The following is a 20,264-nucleotide window of genomic DNA, read 5'->3' as shown; positions in this document are numbered from 1 at the left end:
CCACTCCCAACTATAACTCTTCTTGGAAGCACCTGTTCCTTCTCTGAATTTCCTTTCAACCAGTTCTTGCTGTCTCCCTGACCACATTCCCGCCCTCTTCTGCCTTTTAAACTGGGGTAAGAGGATTAGTGGAAGCTGCTACAAGAAAGGAGAACGAACTTCTAAAGATGAGAAGGAAAATCTGATGCGAAAGGAGGGGGACTGGAGAACCCAGGAGAGCCAGAAGGTTTCAGAGGTTGAGCTAGTGTGGTGTGGGCGCAAGGACGATTCCCTCCTTCCCTTGGGTGGGGTGAGCGCCCAATCCAAGGGCTTTGGGTCTGTGTTGTCCAGACGATCTCAGGGGGGCAGAGTAGGTCATGGGGGTGGATACACCAGGTTTGGGATAGTCACTAGCCGAGGCAATCGACTCTCAGCTTATGAGCATTGAGATCGCTAGTCTTCAGCAGTCCTGTGGCCGGACTCAGCTAGCACATTACACCTTGTCCCGAGAGCTCTTTTCTTAGATGTATGCCTAGGGTCCAGGTTTTGCCAGCTCCCAAGTTTTCCCAAAAGGCTGTCAGGCCCTTGACCTCTGAAGACTGGTGGGAAGAGGCCAAGGACCAGTCTGAGTTGGGTCACTGACAGCACCTGTTTCTGCCAGACTTGCAGATTCCAGGTCCCGTTGCCTCTGCTCTTGCCCCAAATCCGTTCCTGTACATAGCACACAGGGCATCAACTCTTTTTCGAAACCATAATTTTACTGTCTCAAAGAAACTTTATAACTTATTTACAAAGTTTTATTTCCAGATACAAAGCAATAAGTTAACATTCTCAATATAAAACTAAACTTTGACATATAGAACACTAAACACAGTTGGTTTCAATTGATCACATTTTCCAATTTCACAAGTAAAATGTCAAGATTCCCATTTCACAAAGCATCTTGTTTTACAGCCACACAAACGAACGAAAAAGGCTAAATTTGTGCAACATGTTTACAGAACAATAATAATAATAATAATAACAATAATAATATGTACAAGCGATTAGATCCTGCACTGGAATGTGCATGTAGATTTTTGATTGGCATTTTTCTGTGGCAAAGCCTCTGGAGATCGGTTTTAAAGCTGCACTGTCTCAATTCGAAGCCCAATGGAATAATTTACTTCATCTCTTCCTCCCTTTCTTCTTTTCCACTAAGAGAACTCTCTCTCTATTTCTCTCTCTCTCTCTCTCTCTCTCTCTCTCTCTCATCTCTCTCTCTCTCTCTCTCTCTCTCTCTCTCTCTCTCACACACACACACACACACACACACACACACACACACAGCCAAGAGAATTAATATTTTTTCACTCGAAGCAAACAACCACTCGGAGGATGAATGAAATTGTGTTCGCTTATTTTCATTTTTCTTTTCTCTCTCTTTTAAATACCACTGAGTATGTGAAAAAAACGCAAACCATTCGGACCCAACCTGTCCACATTACCAAAAGTATAAAGTTATTGTAAAAGTTAAAAATCACATCCTCATTATTTTTTCCCTTTTTCGATTAAAGTAAACGGTGCTTTCAAACAGTGCACTTTGCAAGCCAAATATATTCCCCAAGTGTCTAGCACTCAGATAGTGGTGGTTTAAGTCAATTTGTCAATAAATAAAATCCCTTCCCTCCCTTTCCTCCATCCCACCCCAGCAAACTACACATATGGATAGGTAGGGTACAGGAGAAATGTCCAAAAAAAATTTTTCCCAAACTATTACAAGGGGGGTGGGATTAAGGGGGAAGGGGTTTTCCCCTTAGGTCCCCTCATTGCTATCAAAGAGGCTGTAAAGGTGGGGGAACAAATGAAATGACCTATATTTGATCAGGGCACAGAGACAGAGAGAAAGAAGACGAGGAGACAGACAGGACAGAAAAGAGCGTGTTTCTGCAAACATTGTTTTGTTTTGTTTTGTTTTCTGATCGCCCCACAAAGCTGAGGGACGAATTGTCTCCCTGATCCCAGGCTGTCCTCTGGGTGATCTACCAGAGCTTAGAGGCAGCTTTCTCAGCTGTCAGCACATGGGAAACAACTCCGCTGCGTCACATCTGCGCTCGTCTGCGGCATGCCAGAATTTGGAGCGCCATCCAACCGAAGGCTCTCCCGGGTCTGAAGAGGTCCAGTGCACTCTGTGGTCTATCTGGAGACTGGTGCTGAGCAATGGTGGTTGGCGACGGTGGTGATTTGCATCCTTTGTTTGTGTTTTCCCCCTTCCTTCTCCTCTAGACCCACAGTGCGTGTCAACCGGGGGCGGGCTGGACTGGGCTGGGCTGGGGAGACAAGTGGGGACCCGGGTACTGGGTGGGGAGAGGCGGCAGGAAGGAAGCTGGGTTGGTTTGTTTTTGTAAATCACATGAGCTGAGGTTGCTGCATAGCTTCTTGATGGGCTGAGGGGTACCACGACGTGTAGCTCGGGATGTAGGTGCCCGCATTGCCAGTAGAGCTCTTACTGGAGGAGCTGCTGGTGTTCCAGCCGGGGGGAACGGGAGGCGAGCTGGCGGACAGAGCCCGGCCGTTAGCAAGGGCACTGCTCTCAAGGGCGGCCCCTCCCTGTTTCATCAGTTTCTTGAATTTGGAGCGCTTGTTCTGGAACCAGATTTTAACCTGAAAGACCAAACACCACAGACGTGACTCGGGGCGGGGGTGTGGGTGGACCTATGTTGGAGGGAGAGGATTTATGACTGGGGAGGACGGGGAGAAAGGAGAGAAAGGAAAGAGGAGGGTAGAGGGAAAAGTCCAGCAAAGACAGGACTGACTGAGCCCATAGGGCAGCGGCGCTTCCACTGAGGGAAAACAGGGCAATTCCTCGAACCTAATCCCTTGCGTATTAACTTTTAGTAACGAAGCCAGTGACCAATCCATCCCGGTCAAGCGTTAGAAAAGAGGATGCATCGTTAGCAAATTCCATCCCGGGAGCAAAGTTGGAATCCCAAGCTCTGCTGAGAGTGACCCTCCTTTTTAGGGGAAAGAGAATAAGTTTTAAAAGAGCAAGAATAGCGTGTGTGTGTAGGAAGGTGGGGAAGGGAGAGGGGAAAGGGTTGCTGAGGAGGTTGATGGGCCAGGGGGAGAGAGTAATAGAAGAAGAGAAGGAATAAAGGGTATTGCCCTGCCTGAGCCAGAGAGGAGCACTAATAATCTCACTGGCTTTTCCATTATTTGTCGATTACCAGAAGCTGAGAACCCATGAACAACTCTTCCAGTTCCAATTAAAGCAAACATTTAGAAAATAAAAATAATAAAAACGAAAGTGTGGAAATTGCAGACGCTGTTCTAGGAAATTTATTTCGAATCCTCGGCGTTCTCTTCTTACTGTTTTCTTTGCCCTCGGGAGAGTTGGCTGAGAAGATGGTGTTACGTTTGACATTACTCTGGGCTCAAACCAATCATTGCTTTTGTGTTTGTTTGCTCCCCCCACCCCCCTGCTCCAAATACCGGCCCGGGACATTCAAAACCAAGACTATCTCCAAACGACAAGGCTGCCAAGAGAAAGAACGCTCGCCGCTTCTCTCAGAGAAAATCTCAAATGTGGCTAAACCAAGTTAGGTTGATTCCCCGTTGTGATCATGCTAACGGTGATTGTAGCCTCGGGGTGGGGAGGAAAGTTCCCCGGCTCCCACCAACAAAGTTGGAGAGGAGGAGGAGGAGGAGGAGGAGGAGGAGGAGGAGGAGGAGGAGGAGGAGGAGGAGGAGGAGGAGGAGGAGGAGGAGGAGGAGGACTAGGAAGAAAAGCAGGGTGGTTGCTTCATGGTGCCAAAAGGCTGAGTGATTAGCAACGCACTTCAAAGCCATAGAGGGGATTAGAACCCGTCTAGTCTCTATTGTTCCAGTAGTTCGGGCACGTGCGGCCCCGGAGCCCCCAAAACAAAACCCAACCAGGAAATCCTACTGCTTCACAGATCAGACTGCCAGGAAATCAAAGTGTGGCAAAGGATCACTGGTAAAAGGGGATCGAGGGCAGCCAGAGAGACACAGAGATTATATATAACATGACATATATATGTTCTATGTGTATGTGTACAGAAGAGAAAAAAAGCCAAAGCAAAGGGATGAAAAGAGGCCTGTGTGAGTGGTAGGAGAGGATTCTCTCTTGTACCTGTGTCTGCGTGAGTCCCAGTGAAGCTGCGAGCTCCGCTCTTTCCGGCAGAGCTAGGTACTGAGTTTGCTGGAACCTCCTGTTCAAAGCCTGCAACTGCAGACTGGAATAAATAGTCCTGGGTTTGCGAATTTTTTTCCCTTTCCCATTGAAACGAACTTCCCCTCCTTCTACCACGGTGCTTTTCTCCGAGTCTGCTCCTGGAATAACAGCAAAGAAAAGGTGCAGCCGTTAATAATGATGATGGTGGTGGTGGCGGTGCTGATGGTGCTCATCACAACAAAAATTAATAACAAGGGGAGAGAAGGGCAGAAGCAGCAACGAGGTTGGGGGAGAAGTGCAGTGGGAAAGAGAAGGGGAACAGGGGGGAAAAACGAGATCCAGTACTTCTCACAAAGGCTGGGGGGCTATTTCAGAAGCTTGGGCTCCTTCTTAGGGAAAGTTTGCTATTTTTACAGGCTGCAGTTTAGGTTTAATTACCCTTAATTGCATACATTGTTTATAGCGCTACGCAATAAATAATTACCAAGACTAATACGTGCACATCTGGGTTTCTGTTTTCCAGAGGGGCATTGTGTGCTCAGCACACGGAGCCACCCAGAGACACAGCCAATTCGGGAGGACGAACGCTGGATTTATTCTTTTCTTGATGGTTACGAGTTTTAAATTTTTTTTTCTTTGATAGGATATGGATGCATAGACTGATACCCGAAACCTCTCGCTCTCTCCCGCCCTCCCCCTCCCGCCCGCCCTCCCTCTCTCTCTCTCTCTCTCTCTCTCTCTCTCTCTCTCTCTCTCTCTCTCTCTCTCTCTCTCTCTCTCCTCTCACACCTCCTCCCCCTTCCTCCCTGTGGAAAGCCAAGTGCACATACCTGTCTCCTCTAACCGGGTCTGAGTCAGGCTGGAGCTGTTGGGATAGGATTGCACTGAACTGATGTAGGGATTAGACGAGTGGCTGCTGACGGAGTTGACATAAGGGTAACCCAGCGGTCTGGAGAAGGATGAGGCCGTGCTGTAGGAGCTGTCGGGTTGCGAGTGGCCAGCAGAATGTAAACAGTGCATGGAATAGTGTCCGTGGGACATGGGAGAAGGAGACATTTGCTGGCTGGGCGGCCCAAACTCCATAAAGACAGCCTTGCCCGACACGGGGCTGTTGAGGCTTTCTGGCATAGTAGTCATGGTCATTTCTTCTCGCTGGGTCTAGGTGTGGGTCTCTCTCCTCTGCTTTCCTTTTTGGGGTCTCTGTGTTTCTCAGGACAGGAAGGAACCCAATTTAAGCGGAACAGGGATTTTCACTTTCCATTCATAAGAAAATGGAGTTTGTCTCTTTGAAAAGTCTAAGCATGATGCTGCCGAGCTCCCCAAACTCGCCTCAAAGCTTTGACTCAGCCAAGGTCATGAATATTCATGAGCTGGCGGATCTGATTGGTCCGCCGTCTTGCATAATCGCCTGGGATTGGTCCGAGGTGCTTTGGCTCGGCTGGACTAGAGGGAGCGAGGCAAGCAGGACTTGGGAGAGATGCGTCCCCGAGCCCCTGCGAGTGATCATCTGCAATAGAGCAACACGCCAGGGATCACAATGCGGCTGCAGGCGCCAGAGCGGGGAGAGTTTACAACCCCTCCACTGCTCCCCCCCTCTAACTTCTTTACCCTCTCTTTCCTTCACCCTCCTCCCTCAAAGCGCCTTCTTCCCAAGAAGCCAACCAGCGACTCCCCCACCCCCTTCTCAGCCAGCCCGCCCCCCTCACTGGGGGACCCCGGGTGCTACAGCTTGCAGTCGCCGCCACGCTTGCACAACCGTCTCCACCTACTCTGGTCCTCTGGCCCTCCAGCCTAAAGCGGGAAGTGGGGGGGGGGGGCAGGATGGAGGATGGCCTACAGTCTCAAGACTGGCCTCACCTCCACCCCAATTTGCGCTTCCCCTGGACCGCATCGTCTTAGGCACCAGCACGCGAATACACCCCTGGGACTTGGGTGCGGAGCAGAGAGCCCGAGGGGGAAAGCGCCTCCTTCCACCCTAATCACGCTTATTCTTTCTCCAGTTTTTTTTCCCCCTCTACTACATCTATTTCCCACCCTTTCTCACCTCCCCATGCGGTCCCTCTTCCCTTTCTCTTCGTGACCCTCCCTTCTCATCCCCGCCTCCCCCCCCCCCCCACTCCGCCCCCAACACACAATCGCTCACTCCGGCTCTCCACTGCTCACCAGGGACAGCTCGCATCTCTCAAGCCTCGGCTCCTCGGGTGTGCTGAGACTGTGGCTGATCTGATTAAAATGCCGCTCCTTGTGAGCTAAGTGGACCCCAGGAAAAGTGACTGCATCCCTTTTCCCACCCAAAACACAGTTCACCCTCCTTCCTTCCCTCTTCCTAACCCCGTTCCACTGGCGCCTTCCTCCTCTCTCTCCTTCTCATCTGATCCCCCTTCCCCTATGGGCTTGGTGGCGAAGGGCTAGTTTTCAGCGCTTCAGGGGAGCAGCCAGATCAGCGGGGGCCAGGGCAAGCTGGCTGTTGGCTGGAGGGTGGACTTCTCGAAGTAGGCCTTGTCCAAGTAAACGGAGTTACCTGTGCGAAGGGGTAGCACTCTCCCGCACGCAGAAACAGGGAGCAAATCTGTGTCGGTGGGCACACGTCCGTGTGCGGACGCATGTCTCCATGTATGCCCAGCTATCTTCCACATGGATAGGGCTCGGCCTCCAAAACCCGGTTAGAAACACGAATGAACCGGGGCGGAGAAGGGAGGTGGGGGAAGTGGAGGAGGGCGTTGGCTAAGACCCTGAGCTGCTGCCCAGGAGGTGGTCCGGGACCGCGGCCCAAGGCGAGGCGGTGGAAATGGAAGTGGGTGGGCGGGCGAGTGGGTGGCTAGTGAAAGTGAGAGGGCCCCTTCAGTCCTGCCCCGAAGCCTAAGACACAGTCTGTGCAACCTGCACCTTTCCCCCGCAGCAAAACGCACGCCACAAAAATACACACACACACACACACACACACACACACACACATACACACTCACACACAAAACAACTGGCGCTGAGTAGCAGGCATGCTGACAACGTTGGGCTGCAGGATCCCAATCCCGCCAGCCCCACGGTGAATCCCAAATTACTTTGTTAGATAATTAGAAAGTGTTGATAATTATTTCTTTCATAATTTAGTGGTGTGACGGTAACAGGGAAATGATCTTGTGAAAGTTCACACGTGCAGATGTATTAGTTACTGATTCATTTGATTAAATGCTAGTCTCAAGTGCTCTGATCCACAGCTGAAGGCGGCCCCATTAGCATAACACTGATGTTTAATTTTCATACGCATAATTAGCCATATATTTAACACTAATAGCAACATGCAGCCTTTCAGCGTTAAACAGCCTGGGATTTGATCTGGCCTGAGCTGAACCTTCTCCGTTACACCTTAGCCTGTCTAGGGTGCGCAGTTATCACAGGACCAAATCTATGTAATCAAGCACATTTTGGCAAAGAGAGAACACCAATAAAAATGAACATTCAAAACAAATTACATTGGTGATGTCGTTACAGATATTAGTGGAGGGGGCTTCTCTCTTTTTTAACTTCTGCAGCAGCGGCTGCAGTCGCCGCTGTTGCTGCTGCTGTCGGAATTTCTCTCTCTGGGTTTAGGGCACTAGACTGGGGGCAGAAATATGTCAGGAAGCGTGGTTGGAACAAAAACAAAAACAAGTTGGGGGGAGGAAGAAATCCTCTAAACCAATAATGGGTTTGCCAACGTTAAAAAGATTTTTTTTTTTTAAATCTCTGAACCACACGGTGATGCTTTGTAGCAACAACCAGCTAATGACTGCAACCTGACAGCCCCCGGAGCCTGTGGGTTCTTCCCGATTTAGTTAGTAGTTACTCTCGGGATTTTAATTGCTCCTTCCTAGAGCCTGTTTCACGCTCGTTTTGGAGTGGGCCTGGTAAAAGTTCATTTCTCTGGCCCAGCCGCGGATCCGTGGTGGTGAAGAGAGGGGGGAATGATGCCTGCCATTCCCCCCAGCATGAACTCCGCTCTGGCAATCAGGTCTCCCCTGCGTGCTGCCTTCCTGAGCCGTGGCCATGTAAGTGATCACTCGAGGCGGGTTCGTTTTCGGGAAGAGACAGGGGTTGGGGGGGGGGGGCAAGCACGAGAAGATTCGGGCCAGGGAACCGGGTTACTGAGACTCGAAGCGGAAAGCATGGCAGTGGACAGACTAAAGTGACATGTTTTAAGGGAGATTCACTAAGAAAGCGGTCCGAGAGAAGGAACAGCTAGGCAGGAGTAGGGAAGAACGTGAGCCTAACTAGCAAAAGCAGGTCAAGGAGCCTTTTGATGAATTGACTTGGGACTAAAGGCAGAGAACAGCAGTTAGCATTAGGGTTTGCAAATGCGCTGCCTTAGACTGATTCCGAGTAAACAAAGCCAACTCAAAATCTTTTCAGCTGGTGGCTGGTACCAAGAAGGAGAAGAAAAAAAATCCTAACCAGAAATATTTAGATTAGTTTGATACCGTAATGTTGAATTCTTCGGCATAACGTGGGAGTGCTCACAGCTGAATGTGCTTATCCGGAGTACCTGGGCATTTATTTACACCTCGAAAGAGACGTATTCGAGTCTAAATCTGAGGAGGGGCAGGGCAGAGAAAGAGCGCTTACACTCTTACTCTCATCCTTACCTTTCTTACCAAGCTTTCTCCTGCCACCACCCCACCCCCCGCCTTGTCACCAACTTCAGGTGATCTTCTCTATCCTCGATCCGCTTTAAGAGAACAATTTCTCCCCCACTGATTGTAACACCTGTTCTAAAATGCCTGGCTTTTCTAGGTGTGTGCCTGTCACAACTTTGAGAGGCGAGCCTGCCTTTCCTCCAGTTTCCGCAATACTGAAGTTGAACTTGTTTTGAAATTCACCAAGGGGTAGTCAGATATCTTTACAGAAAGTTGTGGCTGCGTGCGTGGCCGTATCTAGAAGTAATTGCAAAAGGATTCAAAGTCGGTCCTAACACCTTTATAAATAAATTGGCAGGAAGTGGAATGGGACGCTGAGGGGCAAAAGAAATCCTATTTCACAATGTCAACCTGAAAGTTCATTCTACTATATGGAATCTAGTTGGGTTGTTTTTTTTGTTTGTTTGTTTGTTTGGGGGTTTTTTGGTTTTGTTTCTGTTTTTTTGAATCGGGCGGATATTAACAACAACAAAAAAAAACCTTTAGCAATAGCCTTTTTAATTAGGATTATAAATGTATGTAAAAAAATACAATCACCTCGTTATAATTGCTATATAAACAGCTTGTTACCACAGCGGTTGGTAGAATCCTGCAGTCCTAATAAAAATGATTCTTGAATAACCTCAGAGTCAATAGATCCTAAACCAAGATGCCGGACTAATCTCCAGCAATCCGATTATCCTTTGAAGAAAGAGAAATCATTCTTTTGGCAAGCCTCCCCAAGCATCAAAATGGCCCGGGTGCACTTAGGAGACTGTATTGTTCTGTGCCACCCCAAGGGCCCTCTAACGCTTCTCTACTTACTTCTCTCAGCTCTAGTTGTCCGAACCTTGGGTCAGTCTCCTCCAAATCCCTTACTGTACTTTTGTTAAACTCCAAAATCCTCTCCCTTTTCTCCCCAATTCTTTCCTCCACAGTAAACCAACTAAAACTGGAAACAGGAAGCCTTTAAAGAGGCCAGCCTCTTGCCCATAGAATTAGCTAGTATTCGTAGTTGCAGAGACAACCAAAATGTGGCTGCATCAGGGTTTGAAATGCAGCAGGAAATCATATATGTCCAGGTAACAATCCAATACCCCTTGCAAACGGGATGTTTTCAATGGGCAGTATGCTGGCTCATTTCTCTCTTAACTCTTCCCATTTTAGTGGGTTGGAGCCTGAATTTGCCAGAAGACCAGATCTCCACTAATTCCACTTTGTGTGGCTGCAAAACCAGTACTTGTGGCACTCTGGAGGAAAGGGGCCCTTTCTCTTCTATCAGAGTTCCAACGATACAAAACACATACCCTTCTCAAGTTTCTTTAGAAAGAAGAATCTATATTTCTCTTATTTTAAAAAGATGCCCCCCCCCAATGATTGGATTCCCAACTGGTGTGCTAAGTTCAAGGCTTTGCAGTCCCAGAAGAAGCCACAGAGACTCTGGATAGCTGAGTGAGAAGAAGACAAGGAAAGACATTTATTTGGGTTTGGAGGTTTGGTTTTGTAGGACATTAGGCCTTTAAAAGGATATAGAATCTGTACAAAGGGAGTCCTTCAAGTGTGAGATTAGCCCCTTAAGACAGAGCAAAAGTCAAACTCAATCGCCAACATGCCTCTAATTTCCACAAGATCCCCCCACCCCCAAGCAAGCCTTTCAGATACCATCTAGCCCCTCCAGCCTGTCAGAAACCTGTTAGCCCTGCCAGTCAGAAGTCATTTCATCACTCAGGAGAGACTGACACAGGCAGGGTAACCTTAGTCAGGGGGATGAAGGGTCTAGTTGGAGATTTTATGGACAAAAATGCATATATATGTGAAGTGAGGAAATACACCCTTCCCAGTGGCATGTGTTTGGCTCACCCAGGTCGGTATAGGTTGTTTGGCTAAGTTGTTGTGGCAAGGGAGTCCAAGTCCTAGTTAAATTTTAAATTCAAAGGTGAGCCCTTTTAAAGAGCACGGTGGACTTGAGCTCTGAGGAAGCAAGGGCTTGAGGATCCCCAGGGCTACTCTTTCTCTGGAAGGGGATCTGGGAGAAGGGGGCATAAAACCGGAGGGGCAGTATAGAGAAGTTCCTGCATTTCTGCAGTCCTCTTGAAATAGCCAGATTCATTCCTCACAGCCAGGAGGATGTTTTGGAATAAACTCCTCCACTGACCAGGAGTTATTTTTTCATTTCAAAATTCTACTCACGACAAAAATAAACAAACACCCCAATGAACCATAACCCAGTTCGCATAAAGCTAACTGATATACTGGATGGCACTGGCAATGGGAAAAGTGGTGGGACTCTGTCCCTTTCTTATGTCCAAGTAAAATGGGGTTTTTCTTTATAAAAGAACCTCTTTCCAAAGAAAAGTCACAACCAGAAGTTATTTTTTTTCTTATTGTGTGCACTTATGTGTTTAAAAAAAGTTTAAACACTCCCACCTGACCCCAAACTATCGGAGAAACTATATAAGTATCCTGGACAACTGGGTTAGACAGAAAATCTTTTTACTGGTGCAAATCCAATTCGAGGAAATGCTGATCGATTACAGAGAAGTAGATTTTGTTCCTTAGAGGAGTTCTCTCCTAACCAAGGACTCCCCAATCTCCCGTTTCCTTCCAATGGAACTTGAGACTGTAGACAGGAAAGTGTCGGGCTGATGATTCCTTCTTATCCCGTATGTATCAGGAGGGGGCTTCGGTGGAGAAAGGGAAGTTCGGTGGAACCTGACACTCCTCAGACCTCTGCAGAGTAGTCTTCAAAACTTTGGACTCTAATCCCTCACCCAATAATCACATCAGTTTTCAGAAGACTTTGGGTACCAGGAGGGTCTTCCTCTTAGATCTGCCTTAACTGTGACTTCTGAAAGCTCTCCAAATGGGTTTCTAAGCCTTTCGCAAAGGAGAAAACCCAAGAGATCGCTGTCCCCAAGAACTCCTTAATGCAGCTCTTAAGGTTCTTCAAGCAGTTTGGTCAGGATTTCGGCTCCTCCAGCTGTAATTACGATGGTATGTTCAAACTGCGCTGATCTGAAATACACATTTAACAATTAGGAGCTGGCTCTGGAGGTTAGCAGTACTGAGACCTCCCCCCAGCATTCTGCCTGTCAGCTGGGGAGTTTGAAATAAAACAAAGAAATAAAAGGATCGAATTAAACACCTTTTATCATCTGTAGAGACAACAGTCCATTTATCCTCCAGGACCTTAAACTCAGGGGATCCCTCCACGATGATTGGCTCTGTAATAGGAAAAATATTTACTTCAGTGACCTCATCAGATCCTTGTCAAACACTGTTTGGGCTCATTATCAAAAGATTTCTAAAAAGGTTTATCTTCCAAGTACTTCCCCACTGGCTCATGTTGTCATCTTGTAAGATTTCTTTAATTGAAGTTTTGCTTTCACGTTAAACTACCAACTAAACAGTGGGGAGAAGAAACATTAAGGCATTTAAACATGTATGAAGTTACCCGGTTCATTTTTTTAGAGGGCATTTTAATCAAGCCTTAATTAAGACCCTGTGGATAATCACCACCAAAACACAGGCCCCTCTTCTACACATCAAACAGTTTAAAAATATTTGAATTTTAAAAACATGCTCAAAATGTTCATTAATCAGCAAAATAACAATTTTCTTATTTTCCTCTAATTGCTTTGCCATTAAGTCACACTTGGGGGGGGGGGGAAGGACTTTTCCATAGCTGTGTATGGGTGAGAGAGGGATCTGTATGGGAGATCTAGCAGTTATTAAGCAACCAGAAAACACACTGGCCCTGGCTCAGGACACTGGCGGTCGGTCACAGAGAAAAAACCAAGATAGTAGACCCAAGCTAGCTGGAGTGTTAAGGAAAAATAAGGAGGGTTACCAACACATTAAGCTCACTGGAGCACACTGGGAAGGATGGGAACTCTAAATTGGATGGCTGCTGTTTCCAAAACGAGTTGGAGGAATGTCTGAATTGGGAAGATGAGGCTGGAGCAATTAGATTTAATAGGATTTGCCAGGGCCAGAGTTCCCTCATTAGGCACCTGAGGGGCAGTGCCCTGGACAGAGTTAGTTGCCTCAAAGCCTAGCGCAGCAGACAGCCAACCAGTCAGATGCTTGCTAGATGAGGGGAAGAAAACCCCGGAGGATCGAGGTCTGAGACTCGGTATGTGGGGAGACTAACCTATAGTAAATGCCATCCCCTCTTCCATCACCAAATCACTGTCGTTGGCTACAAATGAAAAACACGGGGAGGAGAGGGGAGAGAGAAGGAGAAACATAATTAGGAATCTGGGCCTTTTATTCCAAAAGTTACATTGCTTGTGTGCATTGCAACAAAAACAAATATATATATATATATATATACATATATATATATATATACATATATATGTCTATACCCATATTTATTGGATGGGGAAGGGAATTTAAGTGTAGAAGAGTGAGAATCTGTGGAAAAACTGAGAAAAATTAGCCTTCAAAGTAACTCACCTTCCAAGGAGATACAGATCTACCAGGCTCAAGGCCCAGGCCCAAGCCACCCCCCTCACCCCCACCCCCCCAAGCCCGTGTAGGAAAGAGTACGGTTAGGCCTAGGCAAACTTGATGCTTTCATGGATTCCGGCCCCAAGTTCACCCCCACTTTGAAGGTCGGAAAGCCCCGCCTGCCCTGCCGCCTCACTGCCTTTGCCCCAATCTCCCCAGGCAGCCAAAGTAAGCTATAATGTGAAGCTGTGGAGAAGGGGAGGGGAGAGAACACCTCGCCCAAAGTTTGCTCCAGCCAAGGGGTGGAGTGGGGGTGGGGAGTCTGTCAAGGTTTCCAATAGCCGGGTTAGGGTGGGGAAGGGAGGGAGGGAATGGCCCACACGGCCGTCACCTAGAGAAATGATTTCCAGGTGTTGGCACACGGGACGCTGGGCTGGAGGCGACACCGCCCCTGCAGCAGCGAGAGTTTGGGGACCCCCGGCTCTTCGGGGACCACTCTAGCCCCTTCGCCTCCTAGCTCTCAGCTACAGGGCTGGGACAGCGCTGCAGGGCGCGCCGGAGGGGAAAGAAAGCCAACGTCTGGCAAGTGCGGGTTCTGAACTACTCCGTTACACCGGCACAATTTCTTCCAGATGGTTAATTCCAGCCAATTGGTCTGAAAGACTATCTTAAAAAAAAAAAAAAATCACAATCCAACACCAAGGAACCTCATTACTGTGTCCCTCGATAAGAAGTCAGAGAACTCCCGCTGGAGGGCTTACGGTGGGGTTGGTTCCCTTGGAGGCCTCGAATTTCCTAACGGTTTGAAAGCGGGGACAAGGCTACCTCGCAGGGTTTCTCACTCCTCTCCCTGCCCCTAAGTCCAGGCGAAGCCTACGGCCATGAGAGAACTCCTGCCTAACTACACCCAAAGAGTCCCCATTCATACTTGATGCTCATCCCCTTTTCTGCCTTAGCCAAAACCCTTCTTCATGTCACTGCCACCCCCCTCGGGAATAGAACTCCACTTCTTAGCACCACCTCCCTCTCACTCATGCCACACTGGAAGGGCACAGGATACCTGCCAGCAGTGAGAAGCAAGAGGTGATAGAGACACCCGCGGGAAGAAGGGAGGAGTGGGGAGGGGGGTTACAACCTAGAACTCACGAAAGAGGTAGGTACATGCTGCTAAATACATCAGCTGTCAGCGCTGTGTAGGATGTAATGAAGTTTAACCACAACAGTCAGCAGTTTGAAAAGGGGGCAGAAAAAGAAAAACAGAAAACAGTCATATGAGCATGCTGGGATATTGATGCAGTGGAGTTTTGTTTTTATCGTGGGCAACTTTTTTTTTGAGACAAATACCCCCCTCTGCCTTCCAGCCAAGTACCCTTCAGGAGAAAACAAAGCAAAAAAGTAAAAAATAAACCTTATTTTAAGATTGGAAAACTGCAGGGCACTAGTCCAGGAACATAAAGCCATGGCTAAAGTAACTGGGGTTTTTGTGAATGTGCAATTTGGGGTTTGGGTGATATTTGTTGGTCTTTTTTCATGCAAAAATATGTTAAAATGGACCTTCTGTGGGGGGGCACAGCTCTGGGGACAACATGGCCTTTACCACACTTGTATTCAGCTAAATTCCCCCTAAGTTAACTTGCTTACCGTGATGCCAAATTTCTGGGTGTCCATGAAAGAAGGATCCAATTCCATGCCCAACAAAGTGAGGACAGACTTGCAACCCACTTTCACGGGTTATTCGGCTTTAAAAGTAACCAAACATGAGATGTATTATTTTTACAGATGTAGGGGCAATCATTTCAAGGCAGACTCTTGTCAAGCAAAGCCACTTAGAAACACTCTTCCGATGTTAAAAAAAAAAAGTAACCCTATTCATTAGTATGTTCCTTTAATATGCTTAGATAACTTTAACTTTCTATTGTTTTTAACATTTCCCCTCCTTCTTTGAAACGGAGAAACACATACCGTATATGTAAAATCCATAGGCGCTATATTTTTGCACCCTCTCTCATTTAATTCAACAGAGATCTAAATGAGGCTTAAAAAAAACTATACATCCAGATATTGAGTACATATACTGGTTACACAGGTTTAATTCAGAATACAAAAATCTACATTCCTTTTATCTGGGTTGAAGAAAAAAACAGAAAAGATATAAAAATTGGAAAATGTTTTGGTGCTTCACCTCTCACTAGTCTCTTCCAAAAAATTCTATATTTTTTTAAGAAGTGGCTCATATCTCGTCAAATCATTTTTGTCAGGTGTTCTTGTAAACATACCCAAACCGTGTGATCATTTGGGAACTCCACATTGGTCTTGTATCATTTACAAAATTAATAGAAAATGCTGATCACTAGAATACATAAGCTAAACAGTATTATTCATTGAAGATGAGTAGTTAAAACACGTGTACATACTTTAGATTGCCTTTTTTTAAGACTAAGAATACTGATCTGCATTCAAAGAAAAAAAACTTCATTGAAAAGGGTGAAAAGCCATGTTTTTGAAATCAAATGGACGCACTTATTTCTGTAAGTACTAGAAAGATAAGTACTTATACACCTTCCATTAACTACTTATATTTTCATGCTGATGAAGGGCTTTGTGGCAAATTTAAAACATTTACCCTGCATGAATCATGGTCCAGAGGATTTAGAGGCACTACAATTACAGTCCTTGCTAGTGCCATGGGACAAAGACCCAAATCAAAGTTTCAAACAGGCCCTTGGTTTTGGCTTAACATGCAAACAATTCCTTTGAGTTAGAATTTTCAACATTTTTGGCAGAATCACTGTCTGAAACATTTTCAGTTTATGTGACCTGACTTCTTTAAGATATTCAGTTAGACTTGAAGCTTCTTAATCATCTATTCTGAAGTTACTATGACTATTTTACTGGCTACTCAATTCTTCTAGAACTTCTCTCTGACCTAGGTATAATTTAACATATTACAAAAACAAGAATATTATATAGAACTTACAGTATGGAGCTAAAGAGTTATGCAAACTTCATAAGCTTCACTGTATGTCTTAGATTTTATACTTTGGTCAAATAAGCCTTAGCACAATTAAGAAATTTTTCCAATGTTGGATTTATTTGCAAAACTATTAAGTCATTGCTAAATATAAACATAGGTGGAAGAAGAGAGATTGTAAAAATCTTACAAGAACCAGATATTTTAAAATAAATGCAGTCTCCTGGAATCATATATTTGTGTCAAACCACTCCTAACACATCTCAGCATGGGTAACTGCACTCGACAAAGAATTCTTCATTTTGCAGCTGAAGAAAGTAGGAAGCTGAGAGTATTCTGTTGGTGAGGACAACATAGTCCTGAAGATGATGACCAGGGCCTCTAGTTCAACTCTTCTGATTCTAAGATCAGGACTTTCCCTGCTACATCATGGCCTACTGGGAATCAATAGTTTTAGTGGATAATGTGCTAGGTTTAGAGTCAAGAAACCTCGGTCTGTATCTAGTCTCAGATATTTATTAGCTATATGACCATGAGACAATCACTTAACTCAGTTTCCTCATCTGCAAAATGGAGATAGTAATATTGGCATTATCTACCTCACAGGGTGGTTGTGAGCAAAGTGCTCTAAAACCTTAAATTAAAACACTATAGAAAAACAAGTGATTCTGTCTAAAGTCCACCCCCAAGTATGTACCTTCTAGTAGGTCATATCAGAAGGGATTGTTCCCTCCCTCCCAAACCCTGAAATTATATATTTTGTTGGTAGGTTTTGGGGGCATATATTTTCTATTTAGTTATTTATTGTTTTCTTCCAGTAGCATGTAAGCTCCCTGAGGGCAAGAATAAAAATTTTCTTCCTATTTTGTTTTGATTTTTGGTCTTTGTATTCCCATGACCTAGCAGAAGGCCTGGTATATAAGGAAGGCTTAATAAATATCTATTGAATTATGGTATTTCTTCTTCAATTACCCTCCTCCCAAAAAAATACCACCATCACCACTAGGGTGTCAAGGACTTGAATGTTTGGCATGCATCATTTCCAAATCTTGAATGTATTGCAAAGAGAAAAAAAAAGGGGGGGGACCTAAGATAAATCAGTTTTTCATTTCTAAATAAGAAAAGAGAAGAAACATGCCTACCATTTAACAGACTGAGTTATCCTCTCATAAAAGATGCTGGGGGCATCTAACTGCCTAAAACCATTCTGAATTTATCCTCCTATTATAATTCATTCTCTTGATTCTACTGGAATGTCTAGTTCTAGCAATATCACAGAATATATGCATTATGGATGCCTAAGGTCAAAGAAATACAAAGAGAAATGGAAAGAGAAAGAACAGAAAAAAGTATGGTTGCTTCCTTTGTTGAATACCATTTACTCTTCAGCATCCCCAGTGACTGATTATTGGGGGCATTGCATATACTTCTAACTCCTTGCTTCTGTGAATTTTCATCTGGGATTGATAGTATTTGTATTCAATTACTTGGGAACAAAGGGGGGAAAACACTTGATGGGTGTTTAAACTGACTTATCTCCAACTCTCTGGGGATATTTACTAATAGATTACATGGCTATTTTGTAATTTGGAAACCTCATGTGCATTGTCAGTAGAGGAGTTATCAATGGAGAATCTCCTTCATCTAGCACCAAAATAAATCATGTAACCCTGTTTGGCATGGAAAGGAACAGTGTGTGAGCATATGCCACCTGTCTAGATTACTCAGAATGAAGATGGCAGTGCTAACAGCACTGAGATGGGAGAATTAAGTGCAGTTCCTCTGTGGTACCAGAAGTGGCAGTGCCAGGACCTATTTCAAAGCATAGATACTTCTCTTGCCCTACTCAGTAGAGTTTCACATTTATTATACTACCAATGGAAGTCTGTCTGCTGAATTTAAGCTGTCTACACAAGCTTTTCTAGAGTTATTTCCCCTGATTTAAAAGAAAATGGGAAGGGGAAGGTATTGGTATGTACTTGGAAGTATAATTTCTACCTGGAAATATTCTAAGCACATTCAAAATTTGATGCTCTTCATATAGACCTTTGGAGGGGGGAGGGAGACAGAGAAGGGGCACATATAACAGACCTTTAAACATTTTGTTCTTTAAATTTATTTTAAATTAAACAAATGTTATTATGTCATATTTTAGTGCTAGTTTCCAGCTTCAAATGTCTCACTTAAAGAATTTCATCTCAAGATCATTTTCTTTAGCTTAATTCTCTTTGAAAAGAAACTCAGACTCAACTGAAATGCTGTTTTTTTGGCAGATGGGGTTGAAAGGAAGTAAGGTTAGGCTTATGTAATAGCTTTCATTTACACGTTTAAGGTTGCAAATGCATTCTCCATATGAATGAAGGAATAATAAATGTATGGTGAGATTCTTTATAGAAAAAATAAAAGAATGCAAGTCGGTACAGCCTTAGTGAAATTTTGTTACAAGCTGGATAATACTAACCCCCATACTGATCAAGGCTTTTCATTTCAATATATTTTTGAAGTGGTTGATTTGGTAAGTTACAGAATCCACCTGAAAGATTTAAGATATTGTTATATTAAGCATTTGCTTTTTTGACTGAAGGAATGTACAAGTCTAGGGGACCCCTTTAATAACAAGTAATGTTTAAGTATAATTAGTAATATTTTTGAAAACTGACAATTGTTTTTTGAAAGAACAGTACGTTTTTTGTTTCAAACTGGAACACAAATTACTGTATTTTTCTTACAATACTATTGAACTTTTATTTGAGGTTTTCTGTTTCTGAAAAGCAGACATGATGGATTGAAATAAAAGATAATTTATTGCAATGCTTACTTTCAAGTGCAGAGAGAAGCAGTGTAATTGTAATTTACAGTAGCTGTCAAGGAAAATCTATCACAGATGACATTAAAATGACTTATTTTGCCTGAGCCAGTTATTGTTTAAATGTGCATAATCTCATAGAAACAGATTATTTTTTTAAAATCTGCTTTATATTGTTCTAAATTAATATCAAAACATATACTTATGAGTTAAACATTTAAAAACCATTTATTGAGCCTTTGATCATGGAATTTGTACCTATGAGTATGAATTATTTTTACTGAACTGTAAAATATTTGGAATGCACAAACCTGTATCTCTACAACATTCTTATAGGTATAAATCTACCTACAAATAATAACTTAATAACATTTTCAAGCAAGTGATCGGATATTGAGTGCAATGAGTTAGTAGCTAAAGACTACCAATGCCTCTGACAAAGGTATATTTGTCAACATTTTTTTTTGATGTATCCAATAATGCTAGAAAATCATCATTCTACACTTACCACAGTATTCCAAAGCCTCCATGTATAGCATATAGTATTGTTATTAATAAAAGATTCTCAAATTCAAGGTCTTCTCCAGGTAACTCATAGTATGTGTGGTCTAGAATTAGTTGTGGAGGGGGAAGGGCATGCTAAAAATGATGAATGCCTTTTAGCAAACAATGAGCCCCAGTTGAAAGGTTTGTAAACCTTCAGATTATAATAGTTCCATGTTCTTTTTTTGGCTAGAGATAATGTCTGTTTCTTGGTACACTGTTAGTCTTAAGATTTTGCTTGCAGATGAAAAGGCAAAATAATAGCTATCCAAAAACATTATACTTCAACAAATTCAGAGCAAACATTTATGAGAATGATTTTTCAGTTTCTTCTCCAAATAGCAGATATAATGCATTTAAGTAATAAAAGTGTACTAGGGAAAAAGTAAAAAAGTTCATCCTCTATGATTTTTCATATAATTTTGTGAATGTAGCTGGAAGGCTTGATGTGGTTTTCAAAGAAGCCTGGGCATGCAAATTCAGAATCTGAGAAAACTGACCTTTGCATCCAGATAGCTAAAAATCCAATGTCACTTTCAATTCTACTCTTCCTTTTTTTTATATAGCTAGAATTAATGTAGTGAATATGTAATGAAATGCATTATCCTGCATGGAGATTTATCAGATTTTCCAATTGAATGCCATGCTTTGCTAGTGCTAGCTGGAGTTCACCTGCATGTTGGTGTG

General features: G+C 44.3%; 2 protein-coding genes across 5 annotated transcripts in view; both read right to left on the bottom strand.

The window, feature by feature from the left end:
- Positions 1 to 716: 716 nt before the first annotated feature.
- DLX1 (distal-less homeobox 1) lies at positions 717 to 5,781 on the bottom strand. Its single transcript, XM_001367974.4, has 3 exons — positions 4,984 to 5,781; positions 4,112 to 4,311; positions 717 to 2,622 (listed from the first exon to the last, which is right to left on the bottom strand). Exons 1-3 carry the CDS (start codon positions 5,294 to 5,296, stop codon positions 2,368 to 2,370), a joined length of 768 nt encoding a protein of 255 aa, XP_001368011.1. The 5' UTR covers positions 5,297 to 5,781; the 3' UTR covers positions 717 to 2,367.
- Positions 5,782 to 11,278: 5,497 nt separating this feature from the next.
- The window catches only part of METAP1D (methionyl aminopeptidase type 1D, mitochondrial), a 102,198-nt gene continuing 93,212 nt past the window's right edge, over positions 11,279 to 20,264 (bottom strand). For 3 of the 4 annotated variants that reach the window (XM_007494369.2, XM_056793993.1, XM_056793994.1), the window contains 4 exons: positions 14,899 to 14,996; positions 12,956 to 13,003; positions 11,948 to 12,026; positions 11,279 to 11,817 (listed from right to left, as the gene is read on the bottom strand). In XM_007494369.2, coding sequence (XP_007494431.1) covers positions 11,739 to 11,817; positions 11,948 to 12,026; positions 12,956 to 13,003; positions 14,899 to 14,996 — 304 coding nt within the window. In that variant the 3' untranslated portion in view covers positions 11,279 to 11,738. The remainder of the gene's footprint in view (positions 11,818 to 11,947; positions 12,027 to 12,955; positions 13,004 to 14,898; positions 14,997 to 20,264) is intronic. The other variant, XM_007494370.2, reaches the window with a different exon arrangement.

The sequence above is a fragment of the Monodelphis domestica genome, chromosome 4 (assembly GCF_027887165.1).
Source record: "Monodelphis domestica isolate mMonDom1 chromosome 4, mMonDom1.pri, whole genome shotgun sequence".
In the NCBI taxonomy this organism is placed as follows: domain Eukaryota; kingdom Metazoa; phylum Chordata; class Mammalia; order Didelphimorphia; family Didelphidae; genus Monodelphis; species Monodelphis domestica.
The sequence above is the reverse complement of the archived record's forward strand: the minus strand, read 5'-3'. Positions and strand labels throughout refer to the sequence as shown.